The sequence below is a fragment of the Lissotriton vulgaris genome, chromosome 7 (genome assembly GCF_964263255.1).
Source record: "Lissotriton vulgaris chromosome 7, aLisVul1.2, whole genome shotgun sequence".
Classification (NCBI taxonomy): Eukaryota; Metazoa; Chordata; class Amphibia; order Caudata; family Salamandridae; genus Lissotriton; species Lissotriton vulgaris.
In genome coordinates, this window is record NC_141695.1 from 1,360,315,265 (window position 1) to 1,360,329,497 (window position 14,233).

General features: G+C 44.9%; 1 protein-coding gene across 1 annotated transcript; it reads left to right on the forward strand.

The window, feature by feature from the left end:
* Positions 1-1,733: 1,733 nt before the first annotated feature.
* On the forward strand, positions 1,734-4,091 carry LOC147703696 (uncharacterized). The gene is made up of 2 exons (XM_086929541.1): positions 1,734-2,395; positions 3,146-4,091. Exons 1-2 carry the CDS (start codon positions 1,734-1,736, stop codon positions 4,089-4,091), a joined length of 1,608 nt encoding a protein of 535 aa, XP_086785667.1.
* Positions 4,092-14,233: the final 10,142 nt, after the last annotated feature.

Here is a 14,233-nt window from a genome sequence, read left to right on the forward strand (position 1 = left end):
AATGTGTGTGTGCATGTGTCTGAGTGTGCCGCTTAGTTGTGTGGGGTGGGGGGGGGGTTCTGTGCGCTCCTGTGTGTGTGTGTGTGTGTGCGCGTGATTGAGAGGCGAGAGGCTGCCTTGCTGTGCACAGTTGGAGCAAGAGATGTGCACGGCTGGGGGGGGCGGGGCCAGGGGGCGCGTCCACGAGGTGTAATCGGCGCTCGTGGCCAGATCTAGGTCGCTTGACAAGGAACTCGGTAACAATAGGTCTTGCGAGACCTAAAAATGACTATCGTCCCAAAATTTACATACATTTTTAACACAATCCCATTGGAATTCAAAAAAGATACACTGAAAAAAATCCAGGGGGAAATAGCTAGCTTTATCTGGGCTTCTAAAAGCACGCGAATAGCCTGGAATAAATTAAGGATGAGGAAATAGCAAGGTGGAATAGCAAGTCCTGATTTATATGAGTACTACAGATCATTTCAATGTAAGAACTTTAGACCCTTATTAAAGATACATCACTTTTACCCAAACTATCTACAGAATTTGACGGACAGAACAGACCACTTCTTATATAAGTTTGGCCACCCAAAATTAAAAAAATAAATAAAACTAAAGATCTTATATAATGCGGTAAGGCTTTGGAACCAGATCAGAAACAATGTAAATATACCGTATTACAGTACCAAGGCCCCGATATGGGATTCTCCAGGGACTCCAGATTGTCTGAAAGACTCCCTGGCAACACCACTAAAAAGAGCAGGAGTTGAAAGATGGGGACAATTGATGTTAGAAAACTCTATAATAACGTGGGTGTGAGGATACGGACTCTATGGATGCCCACTCGGGGCACTTTTTCCCTCATTGCTCTCCCATTCTGTGTTCACAGAACGTCACTGAAGGATGCGGCCCCTTTAATTTCTTTGCCTGGGCCGGTCCGCTGGTGGAGTCACGTGGTTTCAGCATTCTAAAAAAGGAAGACGCCGGGGGAGACCGTCGTTCACGGGGACCACACATCGGGAGCCAAGAGGAGACACTGGTGAGGACCTTCTTTGTTTCGCCATCGGAGAGCAGAGGGACGGAGCCTGAGATCGGGAAGAGGACGACAATGGCCAAAGAAACCTGCGGCGCTGAGGAGCTGAGGGCCGGAACAGAAGGGCAGCCAGACCCTACCTGGCAACGCGAGCATGCCAGCCACGGCCACCGGGGGTCGTGGCTGCACAAGGTACGAGACAAAATTCAACTTTCTTGGGGTCGGGGACCGGAGGACGGGAAAGGAGGGGGGAAAGCGGGTGGAACCCAGTAGCTGGTGGTTATACTGTGCATATAGAAGAACGAAGGACCGTTTTGAAAGCTGCACGCACACTGGTGAAGGTTCTGGTGAATAGCTTCCCCTCACTTCCCTTGCTTCCTGCGCGGTTAACACATTTAAAAACCCATACCTGACAACCGTTCTTGTTTCTGTTTTACTTTACGGTATCCGAGGAAGCCTGTCAAGCCTGAAAACCAGGGGTCTCCATTGTGATTGGAAACCTGAAAAGGAGAACACAGTGGGACAAACTTGTGTTCCCGAATCCCCGTTTACTTTGGACTTAAACTACAACTCCCAGAATTCCCCTGTTTGGTTTGGAGTATATACTCTTTGACTGTTAAATAAATCCTGACTATATAAGGCACCTCATTTGTCTTGGTCTGCTTCTACACTGCGCTACACGTGGTGTCAGAAGTGGGATTTCAGTCACCTCACCATGGAAAACCTCATCCAACAATTAATACGAGGTCAGGAAAAGCTAGAATGGGCAGTGGAAAAGCAGATGACTTCTGCTCAAGCAGACCGAGAACTCATGAGAGATAGTATGGCTAACCATGCGGACCAAATGCAAAAAGTAGCGGATGATAGAAGGGACTTAACAACACAACTTCAAATAAGGGCAGGGACTGGGCCAAACGTGTCTCTCCAGAAGTACGCGACCGGAGAAGACCCCGATGCCTTCCTTCTTAACTTCGAAAGGGCGGCAAGGGCATCTGGATGGCCTGAAGCTAAGTGGCCTTTCTTCCTAGCCCCACTTCTTATGGGAGAAGCGCAAGCTGCCTACCAAGTAGCTAACCCTAATGGCAATACTTCCTATACAGAAATAAAAAACTTGATACTGGACCATATGGGCCTGGATTCAGAGGCATATAGGGTACGGTTCAGGAAAGAACGCGGCACCACAGCAGATAATCCCAAAACTCTGTATTTTAAGCTAAAAGCAGCAGTGGACAAATGGCTAAGACCAAAGTCCCAAACAAAGGATGCAATCATGGACATGATTTATTTAGAGCAATTCTTAGAGGCCTTGCCATACCCCATTCAAAGATGGTTGAAACAACACAAACACCTGAGTCCTGAACAGGCTGTAGAAATGGCCACTACGTTTCATAGCCTAACAACAGAGATGGGTCTAGGCTCCAACTCAGCAAGGCTGAGCCAATACGATAATAAAACAAAACAGTTGCCAATGCTGAGACTGACTATTTAGTTTGTTAGATGGAATTCATGATACTAAACATGAAATTCAGCTTTAAGGATTGCTGCTTATTCAGACGTGCACTTTTCAATTCTTATTTATTTTATCGATCCACAACGTTATTTGTGCATTTCAATACAAAACGATCATAAACATTACAAAAGACAAAATATTTACACAACCTGAAAAAGAAAACGTTTTAAACCAAATTGTTTGACCACAAAAATTCTATACATTCGGCCAATTTTGCATTCATATCACATTCATACAAACAACCATCCTACAATACAAAACAAAGAACAAGCAAGGTTCCTTGCCACATTTAAATGTATGTTTTTTTAACATTTGAAGCAACCAAAAACACTTTAAAGATTCACTCAATGAACAGGAAATTATTTTCCTATGTCAAATGTTGACTTCTTAGATGGCATACATACATTTAAATGTGTAAATATTTTGTCTTTTGTAATGTTTATGATCGTTTTGTATTGAAATGCACAAATAACGTTGTGGATCGATAAAATAAATAAGAATTGAAAAGTGCACGTCTGAATAAGCAGCAATCCTTAAAGCTGAATTTCATGTTTAGTATCATGAATTCCATCCAACAAACTAAATAGTCAGTCTCAGCATTGGCAACTGTTTTGTTTCACTACGTTTTATAGAGCACAACCTAGGGCCTTACCGTGGGACTCCAACAGGCCCACAAAACACGTGAGTGGTCCCGTAAGACCTGAAAAGAAACCAGTGAAACCCCCGCTAGAGACGGTAAAACCAAGAACACCCCGATTAGAGCCTCCTCCCCTGCGCAACCCTCAGTGTTTTGAATGTAGAGAGTGGGGTCATATAGCACGTGACTGTCCCAGGAGGAAACATCCCGAAGAACCGATGGACATCGGATGCATACCCCGTTCCATCCTATATTCTGCGGAACTCGGACCCAGTTTTCACGTAAGGGTCCAGGTCAAGGGTGTGCAGGTGAGGGCATTGCTAGATTCGGGGTGCAAACAGTCAGTCATTCTCCAGTCCATTGTGCTACCGCTCCCTGAAGAGCTGGAAGACTCTGTACCAATTAGGTGTGTTCACGGGGATGTGAAGGTTTATCCTGTTATCAAAGTCCCTGTCACCCTTCCCCAAGGTAAGACCATAAAGATCAGGCTCGGGGTTGTTCATAGTCTGCCGGAGGAAATGATAATAGGGCAAGACAATCCCTCATTTCTTAACATGCTACGAAACGAGCTACAGAACGTCCCTTCTCCACCCAGAACACAGCCTACTCTTCTAACCCAAGCTCCATGGGTCACTGACCGAAGCTTCAGATACGCTCAGAAAAATGACCCCACCTTACAAGGAGCATGGACTCAAGTGCAACAAACACCCGATAGCTATCCTTCTTTTCACATAAAAAACGAATTGTTGTATCGCATTGGGAAACAAGGGGATACTCCCCAATTGTTAGTGCCTCAAGCATTTCGGGAACAGGTTCTTTTTTTTTGCTCATTCGCATCTGCTCGCAGGGCACAGAGGGGCCAAAAAGACGATGCAGATGTTGTTGCAACATTTTTATTGGCCTGGTATATTTTCCCAAGTCACTAGATTCTGCCAAGAATGTGAGGTGTGTCAAAAAAAGAATCCCTACAAGCTACCAGCTGTTCCCTTACAACCGTTACCGGTTGTGGGTAATCCATTTGAAAGAATCGGTATGGATCTTATTGGTCCATTACCACGTACCAAGAAGGGACACCTCTACGCTTTGGTTGTGGTTGACTACGCCACAAGATACCCAGAAGCCTTTCCTCTACGCACTCCCACGACCCAAAACATTTCTGAGAAGCTCTTGGAGCTCTTTTCAAGAGTTGGTTTCCCTCAGGAAATATTGACCGATCAGGGCACTCCCTTTGTTTCTAAGTTGATGGGACAAATATGTAAGTCTCTAGACATATCTCACATCAAAACATCAGTATATCATCCTCAGACGGATGGACTCTGTGAGCGTTACAACGCCACTTTGAGATTGACATTGAAGAAACTCCTAACTGTTGAGGGCAGAGAATGAGATCAGCTACTTCCTCTAGCTTTGTATGTAATCCGGAGCCAGGTACAAGCTAGTCTAGGGTGTTCCCCATTTCAGCTCCTCTACGGAAGGGAGCCAAGGAGTCTCTTGGAGATTACGAAAGAAGTGTGGGAACAAGAGAAAGAAGAAGATACTTAAAATTTTCTCGAGTATACACAAAGTCTCCACTCCCGACTCCACAAATTAAGGGAATTCGCTGATTCCAACCTAGAGAAAGCCCAACAAACCCTATATGACAAAGGAAAGAAGTGGCGCCACCTCAACGTAGGAGATTGGGTGTTGGTCCTGTTACCCTCCAACCTAGGGAAACCACGGTCTGGGTGGCAGGGTCCGTATAAAATCACAGAGAAAGTGGGTTTAACGTCATATAAGGTACAGATCAAACCTAGAAAGACCCAACTGTATCATATAAACCTGTTAAAAAAATGGTTAGGGCCCCCCCCTCAAAATGTACAACACGTAGGACTCCTGTCCCAGGGTGAAACCACCCTGAAGGAATTAGTTTTCAATCCTGATTTAACTGAAGAACAAGGAGGGAAACCCTTCAGGAGACCCTAAAACCCTTTTCCCATCTTTTTTCTAACCTACCTGGAAAAACTATGTTAGCTGAGCATTCCATAGACACACAGGTTGGAAAAATAGTAAAACAAAAACCATACTGCATTCCAGCTGCCAGAAGACAGGCCATTGAGGAAGAGGTTAAGAACATGCTAGATTTAGGAGTCATAAAGCCCTCCAAAAGCGACTGGTCCTCTCCTATAGTCCTCGTGCCAAAACCGGATGGCTCAGTCCGCTTTTGCATTGACTTCCGCGCGGTCAACTCTATTTCGAAGTGTGACTCATATCCAATCCCTAGAGTCGACGAGTTAATAGAGAAACTGGGGGAGGCTCAATACATTACAACTCTTGACCTCACAAAAGGCTATTGGCAGGTACCCCTCAAACCCGAAGATCATGAAAAGACTGCCTTTGTTACACCAACCGGCCTGTATGAGTTTACTGTATTGCCCTTTGGGTTGCACGGGGCATCTGCCACGTTCCAACGCCTCATGAAGAAGGTGTTACAACCACATCAGGAGTATTCCTCCGCATACCTTGATGACATTGTCATATTTAGCCCAGACTGGGAAACTCATTTACACCATTGTACTCAGGTACTTAGGTTCCTACAAGCGGCGGGATTGCACATAAATGCAAAAAAATCCAGAGCAGGCTTTAGGAAAGTGAAATATCTTGGGTTCCTTTTGGGAAACGGTGTTATCGAACCACAGTCTGAAAAGGTGAAGGCAATAGCAGAAGCCCCTTTTCCATCGACCAAGAAAGAGGTTAGGGCTTTCCTGGGGCTCCTGGGATATTACAGACGTTTCATTCCACAATATTCTGAATTGGCTACTCCCCTGACCGACCTACTACAGAAAAATGTTAAAAACAAAGACTTCCAACACCCCAGCGAGAGCGCCATAGCTGGATTTGTGAACCTGAAAAAGGCCATAACCTCTGCCCCCATTTTGAGGTCTCCTAATTTCTCGAAACCTTTCCTGTTACACACAGACGCCTCTGAACATGGGTTAGGAGCGATATTGTCCCAATTGTCTTCGGATGGCATTGAACATCCCGTCCTTTTCATCAGCAGAAAACTCTTTCCTCGGGAGCAGAAATATCCTATCATAGAAAAGGAGTGCTTGGCCATTAAGTGGGCGATTGAGAAATTACGATACTATCTGGAGGGGGCCCATTTCCTCCTTTACACTGATCATGTTCCCTTACAATGGATGAGCCGCAACAAGGGCAACAATCTGCGAATCTTGAGGTGGTTCCTCTCCCTCCAGCCCTTTTCCTTTGAGGTGGTCCATCGGAAGGGAATTGACAATGGAAATGCTGACTTTCTTTCCCGCCTTCCTTTGTTCCCCGAACGTGAACAAACTGGGGTTGGGGTGTGTGAGGATACGGACTCTATGGATGCCCACTCGGGGCACTTTTCCCCTCATTGCTCTCCCATTCTGTGTTCACAGAACGTCACTGAAGGATGCGGCCCCTTTAATTCCTGTGCCTGGGCCGGTCCGCTGGTGGAGTCACGTGGTTTCAGCATTCTAAAAAAGGAAGACGCCGAGGGAGACCGTCGGTCACAGGGACCACACATCGGGAGCCAAGAGGAGACACCGGTGAGGACCTTCTTTGTTCCGCCATCGGAGAGCAGAGGGACGGAGCCTGACATCGGGAAGAGGACGACAACGGCCAAAGAAACCTGCGGCGCTGAGGAGCTGAGGGCCGGAACAGAAGGGCAGCCAGACCCTACCTGGCAACGCGAGCATGCCAGCCATGGCCACCGGGGGTCGTGGCTGCACAAGGTGCGAGACAAAATTCAACTTTCTTGGGGTCGGGGACCGGAGGACAGGAAAGGAGGGGGGAAAGCGGGTGGAACCCAGTAGCTGGTGGTTATACTGTGCATATAGAACGGGGCACGAAGGACCGTTTTGAAAGCTGCACGCACACTGGTGAAGGTTCTGGTGAATTGCTTCCCCTCACTTCCCTTGCTTCCTGCGCGGTTAACACATTTAAAAACCCATACCTGACAACCATTCTTGTTTCTGTTTTACTTTACGGTATCCGAGGAAGCCTGTCAAGCCTGAAAACCAGGGATCTCCATTGTGATTGGAAACCTGAAAAGGAGAACAGAGTGGGACAAAGTTGTGTTCCCGAATCCCCGTTTACTTTGGACTTAAACTACAACTCCCAGAATTCCCCTGTTTGGTTTGGAGTATATACTCTTTGACTGTTAAATAAATCCTGACTATATAAGGCACCTCATTTGTCTTGGTCTGCTTCTACACTGCACTACAGTGGGACGAACTATATGTAATTACTGAAGCCAAGTTATCAAAATTCAAATACTATCAACTAACCAGTTGGGCTAACACTTTACTAGAAAGGAAAAAGGGTAACGAGAATCTTGAAAACGAAATGATAAAAATATCACCCATGAAGAAAGAAATATCAAAATGGTACTGGGCTTTCATAGGGGCCGGAGAAGAAGATTTCTTAGTCCCGGAAGCAACATGGAGGAAAGACATGCCGGACCAAGAATTAGACTTACAGACTATCTGGCAAAGTTCTCTAGAAAAATGTTGGTCCTGTATAAATCCAGCTGCACTAAAAAGAATAATAAGAATGTTCTAACGTTTTAATTTGGGAAGTTAATGCAGTTAAAGACTGATTAGAGTGATGTCTTTTCTTGGCAACATAGGAGATAATGAAATCTCTAGAGGCAGCTTTAAAAGTGTCCCAAACTAGTTGAGGAGACAAAAGGGGAGACTCATTGTCGGTAAAAAAGTTGTACTGCAAAGTCAAGGAAAACAGTTGTGAATGCTTTGTCTAAGAGGAGGGAATTATTGAATCTCCATCTTCTAGTCCCTTTAACAGGGGAAAGTAAATCAAGATGTAGGGAAACTGGAGCGTGATCAGAGATTAAGATGGAACCTATGTCTGAGTGAATGATGTGTTGAGTTAGAGCTTTGGAAATAAGAATTTAATCTATCCTAAATTGGGAGAAATGAACAGGCGATAAATATGTGTACTCTCGTAATGTAGAATTACAAAGCCTTCATGAATCAACCAGAGACCTTTTGGGATATAGTGGAGGTGAATTGAGTGTGGATTTGGGAAGGAGAAAAACGGGAAGTAGAATTCCTATCTAGAAATGGGTCCATAATCATATTACAATCCCCCCCCCCCTAAAATAAAATAATCATCTGTGTATTGCATCATGGAAGAGAGAATTTGAGGCCAAAACAGTTTGTCATGTACAGTGGGAGCATATAAATGAAAAATGGTTAAAGGAATTTTGTTGACTAACAATGATACAATAACCCATCTACCCTCTGTATCAGTATCTTGTTTGAGGAGCTGAATGTTCAGTCGTTTATGACAAAGAATTGCAACACCATTACGTTTCCCTGAACCAGGAGATGCGAAAACATGGCCCACCCAATTACGACGCATTTTAGAGATGTCAACATCTTTGATATGGAATTTCTTGTAATAATACTATGTCCCCCTTCAAATGAGATAAGTGGGAAAGGACACGTTGTCTTTTAATGGGAGACCCCAAGCCTTTAACATTCCAAGAAATTAAGTTAACTGACATTTAATACTCTAGGGAAAATCTAGAAATATAAACAGTAACCAACATAGCATGAGCAACTAGCAAAAGTGTAACTGAAACAAAAGCAAGCAATATATCCAGATAATAGAGAAATAGAAAGGAAGAGTAAGGGAGAAAAAATGGTGATAGATAGGAGAATATATAGAATTAAATAAGATGATTAGAAGACAATAGAGAACAAAGAAGCTGAGAAAAGGGAAAGGAGAGACAAGAAGAAAAAGAAGAACAGAACAGAGAATAAAAAACAAGATAGAAAGTGAATAAATACTGTAACAAAAGACATACCACACAAATACAGACGAAAGGGGATGGTGGAACCACATAAGAAGATGGTACGCAGAGCAGGACACTCCAAACGAGACGGCAAGGAAGGAGACAACTTCCAGGAAGATTGAAGAGGTAAAAGATGAGGGAGCACAAAACCAGCGACCTGAAGGTTGGGAGAAAAAGTAGGATTATTCACCAAGTACAAACAGAAGACCTGGCGGAGAACGGAATAACCACTATTACAAAATAGAAAGGGAAAATGAAGAGTACTTAGGGTAAAATAGGAAAAAAGACTTATACTATAAAATATGGGGATGTCCAAAGCATGGTAAACAGGGGAATACATAAAATGAACAAATAATACAAGAAGAGAGAGAAAAAGAGCCAATGAAAACAGAACAAGGAACACACATGAATAAAATTTGGCATAAAGTCAATTAGGATCAAGGAACTTCCATGTAATCCACACTACAGCTGTTCAAGAATTGTTGTAGAAGTGCAGGATCTTCAAAGTTGGTCGTTTTGTTGTTATAGGTCATTTTGAAAAGGCAGGGATGGAATAAGCCGTATCTAGCATTGATGCAGTACAAGGCAGGCCTCATCTCCAAGAATGTTTTCCGGCGATCTACAGTTACCTTGGCATAGTCTTGCGCAAAAAAGAGGTTGGAGCCATTCCAGATGATCTTGCCACGTTGTTTAGCCGCTTGAAGTAAAACAGTATATTCAAGGAAATATAGGATATCACCTCTAGTCTTAGAAGAAGATGATGAAGAGCGAGAAGGAGGACCAAGTCGATGTGCACGTTGAATATTCAGTGGCGGATTGTCGGGAAGACCCAAAAGTGTTGGCAAAAAGGTTTGAAAGAAGGAAATTGGATTTGGGCCCTCATGACCTTCAACCAAGCCATAAATGCGTAGATTATTACGCCTGTTTCGGTTTTCCAACAGCTCAATCTGCTGTTTAAGATGAGTTATCTCATTGGACATAAGAGGGACTTGGTTTGTAAGACCTTGAACAAGATCAACACGGCTTTCCAAATCTCCAACTCTCTGTTCAGTAAGAGACCAGTTGATTTCCAAATTGTGAAGACGAGTATTAGTTTCTTCCATATGAGGTTTAAGAGCACGAATTTCATCAAGGATGAGTTCCATGGAAATTGAGGATGATGAATTTGTTGGAGAAGGTGGATTTACCATCACTCGTTTACCAGTTGCAGATGTCGATGCAGAAAAAAGTTTATTATTTTGCTTGGCGCCCACACAGGAAGCAGCATTGATAGACCCTTTAGAGCTCACAACAGTCTCGCTAATATTTTCCATGGAAGGGTCTTGTAAAACATTGAACGGGTTAAAATCCTTTAAACCCGCTTCCTTGAGTGGTAAAGACCCATTGCGGTTATTACGAGATGTCACCATTGGGAGCAGCTAAAGAACAGCAAAAGAACAGCAAAGGAAGGACCCCCTTGCGTTGTATGAGGGAAAAAAATATGTAATCCTTGCTCAAATGCTAAAGAAATCAAGAGTGGCAGCTTAATAGATGATTAATATGTTTAAAAAATAGAAAAAACAGGTGCCACAGCAAAGAACGAGTGAATTTTGTGAGGAAATAACATCTCACTAATTGCTGGTGGGAAAAATCGGAACAGCCGAAAAACAAAAGGGCGGCTGCAACATTACAGTGCGACGCAGTAGCAAAACAGTGGAAATAAGGGCAGAAATCTCACCAAACAGAGTTCCCAGCACAGCAAAAGGGTCAGCAAGAGTTCCGACATCGGTTATACCGAAATTTGAGAGCGCAGACAAAGAAGTGCTTCCTGGAGCTGGCCCGATACCTCACGTCGCGTCGGAGCTCACCCGGACCGCGGCCATCTCCGGAGGCTCCGAAGCCACGCCCCCAGATTATATGCTTCCTAGTGAATGGCGTAGTGAATTGTTGAAATTCAGGGTAGAGGAGAATTTGAACAACTGGATTCGGGCTTTCTCAGTATTCATGGCAATAACAGCTAAGCGTTCCCCTAACATACAAGCAGAAATGGCTTGTTACCAGAGTAGGATAATTATGGCTCATGGCAAATATAGGGGCATAGGGTGGAAGGAGTATTATAGAAATTTCAGGAAGGCTAGGGCATCTGACCCATCCCTTTCCTGGGACCGGGTAGACACGATCTCATGGTTGGATCAGTTTGGGCCAAGACAGCCTGCTAATTCAGTGCAAACCTTCAACAGGGGTCAGACATTTCAATCTTCTCAGCCCTTTCAGCCAGCCCAAACCACGGGCACTGCCCCTAGTCCAGGTGGGGGGGGGGGGGGGGCAAAAGGGGACATGTTGGGATTTTAATAGGCGGACTTGCACCAGGACCCCAGGCATGTGTAGGTTCAGGCATGCATACTCTATCTGCGCTAACCCATCTCACCCAGAGTCCAAATGCCTCAAAAAATCAGGATATAGGGGAAAGAAGAAACAAGAGTGAGGTGGGGACACAACTTATAACACACTCACCCATTGAGGTAACGGCTATGACTCCCTGGTTGAACAAATACCCAGATCATTCCATGGCTAGGACATTGCAAGAGGGTTTTCTGTATGGTTTGAGGATCCCTGCACTAGATTACATAGGGACACCAGACTGCAAAAAACAACTCTCTGTTAGGACCAATCCTGGGGTGGCAGCAGCAAAAATTGCAAAAGAATTACGCTTGGGCAGAATAGCTGGGCCTTTTATTTGCATCCCTGTACACAATTTTCTCTGCTCTCCCGTGGGAGTGGTCCCCAAGAAAGAGGAAGGGGAGTTCAGGTTGATTCATAATCTGTCAGACTCTAGAGGCAATTCATTGAATGACGCCATCAGTGAGTAAATCTATAGTGTGAAATATGCTTCCTTTGAACAGACAGGCAGTTGCTATGCTAAGGGGTTTGGGCCTCCGGGCCCTGCTAGCCAAATCTGATATTGAGTCTGCGTTCTGTTTGCTGCCAGTTCACCCACTGAATTTCCACCTTCTGGGGTTTAAATTTCAAGACAAATTCTACATGGATATGTGCATGCAAATGGGGTGCTCCGTCTCCTACGCATACTTAAAAAATTCAGTTAATTTTTGGAATGGGTTTTTAGACAGGCGACGGGGCATCAGTACGTCATGCATTATCTGGATGATTTTCTTTTTCTGGGGTCAGAGGGCTCCCGGGAGTGTGCATGGGCATTGCAGGAATTTTGCGTGCTCATGCAGGCTTTTGGGGTTCCCCTGGCACCAGGAAACACAGTACGGCCAACGACTACAATCAAATTCCTGGGCATCGAGTTAGACTCCGTACAGGGGTGTTTACGGTTACCTACAGAAAAAATGATGACATTTAAGACAGTATTACAGCAATGTCTGGCAAAAGATAAGGTAACCTTACATCAGCGACAACAGACTGTGGCTCAGTTGAACGTTGCACTGAGAGTCATACCAATGGCACGACCATTCTCCCGCTCCATCTCTCAGGCCATGGCAGGTCTCCAAGAAAAACACCATCACACAAGACTGTCGTCTGAGGTTCGGCAGGGCATGCATATTTGGATGGCTTTCCTGCAGGATTTGAACGGCAGGGTGGTGTGGCCTGGTCCACCCACTACTTCTGCGTAGTTAGGTTTATGGACCGACGCTGCGGGCAGTGTAGAATTTGGTACCATACTCGGTAATGAGTGAGTGGTTCAACATTGGCCAGCGTGGAGGGCGGAGAATGGTGTGACAGCCAACATTGGTTTCCTGGAACTATCTCCCATATGGGTGGCACTAACTGTTTGGCCAGAACGTGTGCGTAATCAATCAGTGGTTTTCTGGTCGGACAACATGACTGTAGTTGAATGCTTCAACCAATAAGCAGCACGGTGTAAAATGATCCTCCGCCTGTTGAAAGAGATAGTGTTGTTATGTATGAAACTGAACATGCAGTTTAAGACTAAACATGTCCCGGGGGTCTTGAATAATGCTGCTGATGCACTCTCTCGCTTCAAGATGCAGGTTTTCAGGGAACACCTACCCTCTGCGAACGCAACCCAACATTCTTCCCGGAAGTACTTTGGCAGATTCGTGCCCCCAACTACAGAACCTCGTGGCAGCTAGCCTAGCTCCCAAGACCAGGAACGCTTTACATAGCACCAGTTCCGTTACATGAGGACACATTCATTTTTATTTTTTTGTTAGGCACGGGTAGATTGATTTGCCCAGAATCACAGGCTGTTCAGCGTCATTGCCGAGATTCGAACCCAGTTCCCCAGATTCGATTTCGACCCCCCGTTAGGCCACAGCTTTCCAAACCTTTCATGTTGGTGATACAGTTTTTGTAGATGCATCATTTTGGGACACAGTAAGGCAGTGTAGTGAGCGAGCAACCCCAAACCACCTGGGGGGGGGGGCTCGTGAGGTCCTCCCCCGGAAAAATAAATAAAAGTGGGCAAATTGTACATTTTCATGCAAATTTGAGAAACCAGGAAGGTTACTGAAGCAATTGTGAATCTGTTCTAACAAAGACAGTGACTGGCAACACTGGGTGATAGGGTAGGTTTGTGCCTGAAGCAAGAATATAATCATGCACACACTGACACATGCCCCAGTGATTTATGGCACAAAGAGGGCTAGTTCACGGCCAGCCAGCCCTTTCAACCATGCACAAAGTCCGTCAGCTGGCGAGTGAGCCGGGGCAGGGGGGTTCTCCCCCCGGAGAAAATTTTGAAAAAATAGTGGTTAAATGGTGCATTTTCAAACAAATTTGGGAATGCAGCAAGGTTAATAAAGCAATTGTGTATATGTTCTAACAAAGAAAGTGACTGGCAAAACTAGGTGTAAGGTTAGGTTTGTGCCTGAATCAAGAATATAATCATGCAGACAGTGACACATGCCCCAGGGATTTAGGGAACAAAAAGGGCGGGTACATGCACTGCAAACCCTTCCAATCATGCACAAAGTTTTCCTGCTGCCTTGCTGAGTACAAGTTATACAAAAATCCATTTAGGAAGGGGAAATTGTGAGTGGTAAAACAATCATGCAACTTATCAGCTGGTCTCTGCGCATTGAACTCAGATGGGACTGCGCTCCGCTTCTAAGTGCTGTAATATACAGGCAATATAGTTAACAATATTTTGGAAGTATGGAAGGGGGAGAGTAATTCTGAGTCCCTCTCTCTGTCTCTCTCTGTCTCCTTCCCCCTCTCTCTCTTCTCCCTCCCTCTCTCTCTAACTCTCTCTCCCTCTCTCTC

Coding starts and splice junctions, on each gene's coding strand:
- LOC147703696 (XM_086929541.1), top strand. CDS start 1,734: ATGGAAAACCTCATCCAACAATTAATACGAGGTCAGGAAAAGCTAGAA. Junction 2,396..3,145: donor GAACAGGCTGTAGAAATGGC/CACTACGTTTCA, acceptor ACTGTTTTGTTT/CACTACGTTTTATAGAGCAC.